The sequence below is a fragment of the Atta colombica genome, unplaced genomic scaffold (assembly GCF_001594045.1).
Source record: "Atta colombica isolate Treedump-2 unplaced genomic scaffold, Acol1.0 scaffold126, whole genome shotgun sequence".
Lineage (NCBI taxonomy): Eukaryota > Metazoa > Arthropoda > Insecta > Hymenoptera > Formicidae > Atta > Atta colombica.
This window is the reverse complement of record NW_017259213.1, coordinates 2,034,867-2,043,110: the sequence shown is the minus strand read 5'-3', so window position 1 is coordinate 2,043,110 and position 8,244 is coordinate 2,034,867. Positions and strand designations below refer to the sequence as shown.

The 8,244-nt window shown below is 32.1% G+C and overlaps 1 protein-coding gene across 1 annotated transcript in view; it reads right to left on the bottom strand.

Moving 5' to 3' along the window:
- LOC108695176 (protein Wnt-6-like) overlaps positions 1–8,244 on the bottom strand; it is a 36,955-nt gene that overhangs the window by 12,685 nt on the left and 16,026 nt on the right. Inside the window, exon 2 of the mRNA XM_018204935.1 lies at positions 7,738–7,958. Within this exon, the coding sequence (XP_018060424.1) occupies positions 7,738–7,958 (221 nt within the window). The remainder of the gene's footprint in view (positions 1–7,737; positions 7,959–8,244) is intronic.

Here is an 8,244-nt window from a genome sequence, read left to right as displayed (position 1 = left end):
CTTGATATTTAATATTTATAATTATAATTACTATAATAAGAATCATTAAAGCTGTTACATAAGATTTTTTCATAATCAAATTTATCAAACAATTTTTCTCAATTCTCGAAAATAAATTTTCCACACATTTATTGTTAAACGTTCATCTATTTATTAATGATCGACAAATATCGAACATGAACGAATAAAGATTCACAAGGTACGAACAAGATACGAACAGGAAACAAACTCGCGAAGCCTGAACGACGCAAAGGACAAATATCTTTTAAAGGCCTTTTAGTAGATATTTGACACGTACACGTGACGTTATTTAATTTCCGTACGTGCGAGATGGGAAACAGGAGAGGCGCGAAAACGGGCTGGGAATCCTATATGGAGCGCATTAGTTAGCGCCGCATTCGCGAGACGACGAAAACACTTAGCGTTATACCGCTAAATCCGTTTCAGTCCTTCTGATTATCGCTGCTTCGTGTTCGCGTGAATTTCAACGCACGATCTTAACCCGTTTAAGGGACAAGTCAGGGCCACAAATCGTTAAAATGCTCAAAAATATTCGCGAAGAAATATTAATTACGATCAATCAACGGGAAGCAAAGGCTACATAATCAAACGCTATATAAAATATTAGGAAAATGACTAATGAATAATATTTTGAATAAAAATTAATATTTACAATGTTAAAGAAGCATCATCTTCATGGAACTTGGCATTGAATTCCTCAAATTTGATATTTCACGCCCTCCGCGTTTTCTTGTGCTTCACACATTTCTGTGTTCTATAAAGAGTCATCCGAAGATCGTAAGATAGGATGAGCCGAAGATTTTACGAGCGATATTAGCGGGATCGCCGGCACCCTCACTGTCGAATAATTAGTCCCCGATTTAGTAGAGGTTCCACTAAATTTGCTGCCCCTCTATCCTATTAGGGATAACCTCAGCCAACCCTGTTGAGAACGATTTGAAAAACGACTACCGGACCACCGTCGTGGAGAAACTGTGGTAACTTTTTATTGCGCGTAAACTGTCCTTTTTATTTTCATCAAGAGTGTTAACGGATCAAGAGATCCGTCTCTCATTTTTTCTTACTCTTCTTTTTGTTCTCTCAATAATTTATGTATATATTTTAATAATTTACAACGCTCAAGAGAAGCTATAATTATTATACAATAACAACAATTGTAAGTATTGCATTCTAACGACAAAAATAAATAATGTGCAAAATCATTTTTCAGGTAAACGGTTTTCACTACGACATTGAAAAACATACATATGTATTCTGAGAAGTTTCAATTTGCAGAAACAAATTATTTTGCGACCGCTCTCACGGAAGGAAAGCATCGCGAACAGACAAAGGCACGAACTCGAGTTTATTAATGCTCCAAGGTGAGCATCCTCGTTAGAGAGTTGGGAAACCACAAAGAAAAGAAACGTCTCTCTAAAGTAGTCCCAAGATGGCAAAGCATATGATCACGATAAGACAAAGTCGCGATCAATTTAATTGTAACAATGAATCAACGTGATGTAGCTAATTGCAACACCTCTACCTTCGAATCTGCGACTTATAATGGCTGCGAGAAAGTTCTTTCGAGAAAGCCATAATGCGTAGCCCGTTAACCTCGGGCTTCTTCTCAATGAAAGAATAAAATCATTACGTTATGATTCTGGCTATCCCTCTTCTCCTTCCACTCTTCAGAGAGGAAAGAAGAGAAGAAAGAGAGAGGACAATTTGTTGATTTGGAGGAGGCGGCCACTTAGATGACCGTTTTCTTCGTCACTCCGTGAATTCTGTGGAATCTCGGGATGAATGAAGAAAACCACTCTCTTAATTTAGTCGAAACCCATCGATTCGACGATCGTACCTGCCGAAGGGGAACTCTGCGCGGGGCAGCCCAATAAATTCCTTCCTCCTCCGCTTCCTTTTACTTCAGAGGTAGCTCTTTCTACGGGTTTTTGACGCCCGTGTTCGTCTTATCGCGACACGCGGCACCCCTCAATTAAGAGGTGCTGCTCGTCCACGAATGTTATACCAGACTTCGGGGGCCCCCGGAGTCCCCGGGACCACACAGCGGGAGCTACCTGCTGGGCCTAAACTATCGGCCGAATCGCGCCCATAAAAATTAAACGTCGCCAGATAAATAAACGTCAATCGGGAATTAAGATAGGCGCCGCCGGTAGCATGGATCCTCATACACTTTTTCCCTCCCCCTAACCCACCCGTTAGGAATTTTTCCCCAGAGATGCATCCGAGAATGGACGATAGATAAGCAAGCCTCTGATGTATCATCAGTTGAATTTTCGGCTTGGGAAAAAACTTACAAGCACTCTATCTCTGCGAGTGTATCATTACTAGACATTATCGAATGAATCATACTTGATCTGAAATACGTGACATAATCGGACAATTTCATCAGTTTTTTAGAAAAGTTTTTCAAGTGAAGTAATTCTTTATAAGTACACACCAATTGAAATAAGTAAAATGTGTGCCGATTATTTGTTGATCGTAAAACTAAACTGAAGCTGGAATAGTAATATTTGTACAACAATATTAAACTGTTTATCAATTTAATATTATTGCGAATAAACATCTTAGAAAGCTATACATATAATAATTTAATTACTAATAAGCATCTTAAAAACTATAACTAATTTATTGCAAAAAATATTACTTCATCCGGATTCCTTATTTATAATTCTATATTTTAGAATTTTAAAGAAATATTATAGAATTTTTATTTTAGTTCTGTATTTACTTTTATAGACAAAAATGTAAATTATGTAAAATGTGAATAAAAAATATTTCTAAAAAATATAGTATGTTATTATTTTTATAATATTCATTTTAAAATGCTTCAGTTATTTATTGTATAATTCGATATTATATCTTATTGCTTATTATTTCTTCAATTGTTTAATTAAAATAAAAACAGTAAAAAGCTGAAAGTTTCCATTACTACTTTCACATTGTTTTTGTTATTCCTTGACAAAGTATTTATTTCTTATAATTTATCTATTTTAAATTTCCAAAGGGAAAAGAAGCTCGAATAGTAGGATTCGGTAGCCAAACTCCACGTGTTCCTTAAAATCTTTTTGGACAAAACGGGTGGCCTAGAAAGTCGTATATTTCTTCCGCCTAGATTCCTAACTGCGATCTGTCTTCAGCTTGTAACAGATAATAGTCACATGTATCAATAGATCCTATTTACGATGTCATAAAAGCTGAATTTCGAAGAAATAGTATGTGTTACAGCAAAGATTAAAAACGACAGATTAATAACAATTTATTCTTTTTTTTATAATAGATATAATCTTCGCAATTTACAAATTTGTTTAAAGTACGACATTGATTAGTTCATATATGTTTGAGACAAAAAGAATTAACAATTATAAGTTTCAAATTTTTTTATCCAAGAGATAAGAATGTAGTCCTTTAAAAAAATCCGACAAATTTCGATTTTTAATTCAAATAATCAATTTAAAAAATAAAAAGTAGATAATTATAATATTCTAATAACGGTAATTTAAATAATAATTAAACTAAATGTAATAACAATTTTATTCCCTAACAACAATAATTCAATAAGAATATATATAATATGGAAGTATATAGAAATACATAAAGTCGCTACAAAGCAGCCCAATAAAAACGGTATAACGGTTACATGGGACTTCCTAAGGTAAGCTGTCCACGAACGGAGTCACAGATAAATGATGACGGCGAGAATTGTCACCCGGAACGACCGGTTAACACATTGCCGCCCCTGTCATCGATCCGCACTGTCCAATAATGCATTTTGTAGACGAGATTTATGTACCTGCTGTCCAACCTTTTCCCGACAGAGGCCTACCATTTTTTTGAGTGTAACTTCTGACTCTACGAACGCTTCGCAACACAATGCGATATTTATTTGACAAACTGATTTGTGCTTTCTTATTTCTATTATCAAAATTATTATTATTATTATTATTATTATTATTATTATTATTATTAGTTTCATAACTTTTATGTATTTATGTACATATCTCGAAGCTAAAAAACATAAAAAGAACTGTAGTTCTATCTGATAAGCGAACTTCATGAAATAATAATACAACAAATACGAGGACACGTAGATATACTATACGTGGAATAAAAACTCATTATACAGAACCTCCTGAATTTAAATAGCTAAACTTCGGGAATATGTAGGGAAATTTTTTTTTTAGTTTATCGATCCCTATACGTTCTCAAAGTTTGGCCATTGAAATTCGGGACATTCTGTAGAAACAACAATTATAAATTCTTTATAATTCATAACGAACTTTACAATGATTTAAAACGTATAATCGGACTTTATCAACTTACACAGCAATGTCACCTTTATGGAGTGAGGCAAGATAAATAACAAATAGAATGCAAATTAACTTGCTGCAGTGATATTGTGATTCAATTCAACTATATTTGTAATGATTCTCTTAAGAATTAAAATATGAAAATTAAAAATATTTGTTATATTAAAGAAAGATATCAAGTATTCATCCAGAAATTTACAGGTATTTCTAAATATGTTCATAAAAAATAATTATAATTAAATTTTTATTCAATTTAAAAATAATTATTTCTCAAATTAAATATAATAGGAATGTATGCATCTCAAGAAATAAAACTGAATGAAAAAAAAACCATCACGAAGAAAAAAGTCTTAAATTCTGTGTTATAGAACATAAAAGGATTGCGTGGCGAATAATTGTCTCCGCTTTGTATTTAATATGACAATCAATTATTAAGATATTATGTAATATTCTGTATAACAAATTTGTCGTATCACATATTATTTATATGTATCTTTATGTGAAAGTAAATGACTATATCTAAATACTATAGAATATTTGGATTTCCGAAATATCCCAAAATAAATGAAAATACCGAGCGCGGTATCTATTCGCTTAATTAAATCTATCGCTTTATTTATTCAGGCCGACGAGCTGTCTCGTTAATAATATACTATCTCTCGCATCTTTCACGAATGAATGCCGATCGTCAGGCATCCCCGACGGTGTCGTGCTTAATACGATCATCGATCGCCAGGCGTGGATTCCACGCGCGTCCGCATTTAGCGTCTTACCTGAGAGACGATCCTGTATCAAATCACGATCGATAAGATTGACGGCGATCTTTAGATCGCGAGAGAGCAAGTAAAGGAAAGAAAAAAGGTGAAAGTGGGAGACAAAATGGAAAGACTTAGCCGCGGTTTGTCGTAGCAGAAAGGCTTTAATTAAAGGAACATATTGCCACTAATATTCGACGGACAGTGTCAATCTGTCAAGCTACCATAAGACACCGATCTGATCGGACGATCAGCACAGACTATTGAACACGTCTTCGATTTGGTTGTCGTAACCAATCACCCGAAATTAATATATCGGATGGCTAACTGAGTAAGTGAACCACGCGGACAGTTTCATCTTTCATCGGATTCAGATTTACCGCGCACAGAGAAAGAAGGTCCAAATTCGATGATAAAAACTGAACAATTAATTGTTAACGTAATCAAGATAGAATTCGTTCATGCTTGTTTACAAATTCTCCACTAGATAAATGAATCTATGTTTATGCAAGATCAATAAATAAATGCTATTCTTTGATGAAAATAGACATAATTATTATATTATATAATATAATTATAAATTTATAAAATATAGATTATATAATATTATATTTTTTTATTATTTAATATTATATAATATAATAATTATATATACATATTGTATTATATAATACTAATTATAATAAAAATAAAATATGAAAATTGATAAAATTTTGCTAATATATTTTTGTACTAAATTCATAAAAAATATTAAAAATAAATGCTTTCGAAATTAAACATTTTTAAAGTATTTTTTCTATGATAATATATAAATACTATTTTATATACGATAATAAGATACACTATTCTTTTATGAAAAGCGCTCTAGTGAATTTTTACCGAAGCAAAAAAACCTAAAAAAAAATACAAAATTTTTTGTAATGCTTTAAAAATGAAAATAACTGTATATAAACTTGTTAATAACTCTAATATACCATATAATTGAAAATGAAGAAATATAACATCTCACGACAAAGAATATGAAGATATTTTCTCGTTTATCATATTAATTATTTTTATTTAAAAATATTCTATTAAAAATTATTTTTATTGAAAATAATTGTATTCTATAAAATTTTGAAATCTTATAAAATATATTATAAAACATTGTATTGAGATTATATACGAATAACTTTCAACAAGGTAAACTTCTTTTTTTTATTTCAGTAATTATGCTAGTCTTTTTTTGTGCAAATTGCTGACAAAGAAACAAGGAAGTTAAAAAGAAACAATTTTTTTAACGGATAATAATGATACGAACGCGGATGTGACATGAACGAGCTATAATAATATAGTTCGTGGAACTTCAATTTCTCAACATTTCGATCAGTTAAGTATTCCTGTTGGCAATAACGGTGGCATTATCATTATTATCATATTACTACACGCTACTATTTGCTGTGACACCTTGTAGTTTGACTTTATAGTTGTATACGCGTCGACGTAGTCCCAACATTAAAACAGAGTAGTTATTATCTTTTTTCTAGCCACTGAAACACTATATATATCTAGAATGTCTTATTAAGGTTAATTTAAAAATAATTATTCATCCATAATGTATCCTAACTCGAAAAAGGCATTCTTAAACAGTAAGATAAAAAACGCCATGATCTGTCCAAGTTATAAATACAATAAAATAAAGTTGCATCATAACATATTTGAAGAAAAAATATATGTGATATAAAGAATAGATAAAAAATCAAATAAAAAAATCGACTTCTCTCTTTTCTTTAAAAATAAATTCTAACTTAAATTGCATTCTTTTTTATATATTCTTTTTATCCCAATAAACTTTATGTAAATATAATTTAGAGACATGTAAGCGTAAAACAATATAAGAAAAAAAGTTTAATAATTTGATATAATTTTTTGAATAATAATCAATTATTCTAAATGAAAACATAAAAATACCAAACATAAAAATACCATATTGTTATATATCATGTTTTATCGTTAATACACTCGTATCGGTATAGAGTGGTCAACGTCATGCTCCACACGCGAAGGGATTTCTTAAAGGCCCTGCACGTAGAAAGGTCCTTAAAGGTCCTAAAGGGGTAGCCCATTCTGGAGGTGTGCCGATCGGGCACCGGCATTTAATCGTAACGAATCGCCCTCAGGCCTTGTAGGGGAGTGTGTAATCGACATCCGGTTCGCCTAATGTCGAACGAGTAGCGCCCTGTAATCTGCCGCTAGCGTGTGCATTGTCGTGCGCGGGTCCCCTTCTCGCTCCTGAAAGGGGGACCACAGGACCGGAGATCCGTTTTTCGAAGAGAGGGGGGTCGGAGACCGGGGCTCGGAATAGCATTTGCTCGACCTTGCGACCATGATTCGCGAATTTACGGGATCGAGTGTCTGACGTGCGCAAAGGCCTCGTTCGGATCTTTAAATACTTTTCGTTAATTATAAAGTGTAAAAAAATTACTTATTTCTTAATTTAAATCCATTTAAACATCATCATTAAAAAATCATTAAAAATATATGATCCAGTATGTTGAAATAATCCATTATATATTAAACGTATCACATAATAAACTAAGAGTAATACAAATTATTCAACCTTTAATAATCTCTGAAGTTAATTATTACTGATTATATATCTCGATGAAGCTTACCACGAAGCAGAATCTTCTTGAGAGATCTCCTGACGGTCGTACAGTTCCACCTTCGATTTCGAAATTGGTATTGACATTCCCTAGTACCTACTTGAACACCCTTCGCGATTTCTTTCAACAAAGATGGCTCTTTACGACAAATGTCAGCTAATTTTCCCTTCAGACGTCTTGTTTTCTTACAGACCAGCATCGGATCCATCACCAGCTGGCTTCCTACAGTCCTGTAAAATCAAAAATTAAAATACGTGATTAAATATATCATATTAAATATATTTAATATATCTTTCTATTTAATTTATCTGTTATACCTCTTTAAAACTTTTAGAATTCTAAAGAATGAAATCTCGCCCTTAAAGATTGAAAGTTGAGCCAATCTTTTTCAAAACTGATTGAATTTATTTCACTCTTTAGAATAAAATTTTTATTACTCCATTTTAAATTTACTCCAAAGGATTTAAAGAGTAAAAATTATCAATACATGAGAATACTGTTATAAATGCATATGTA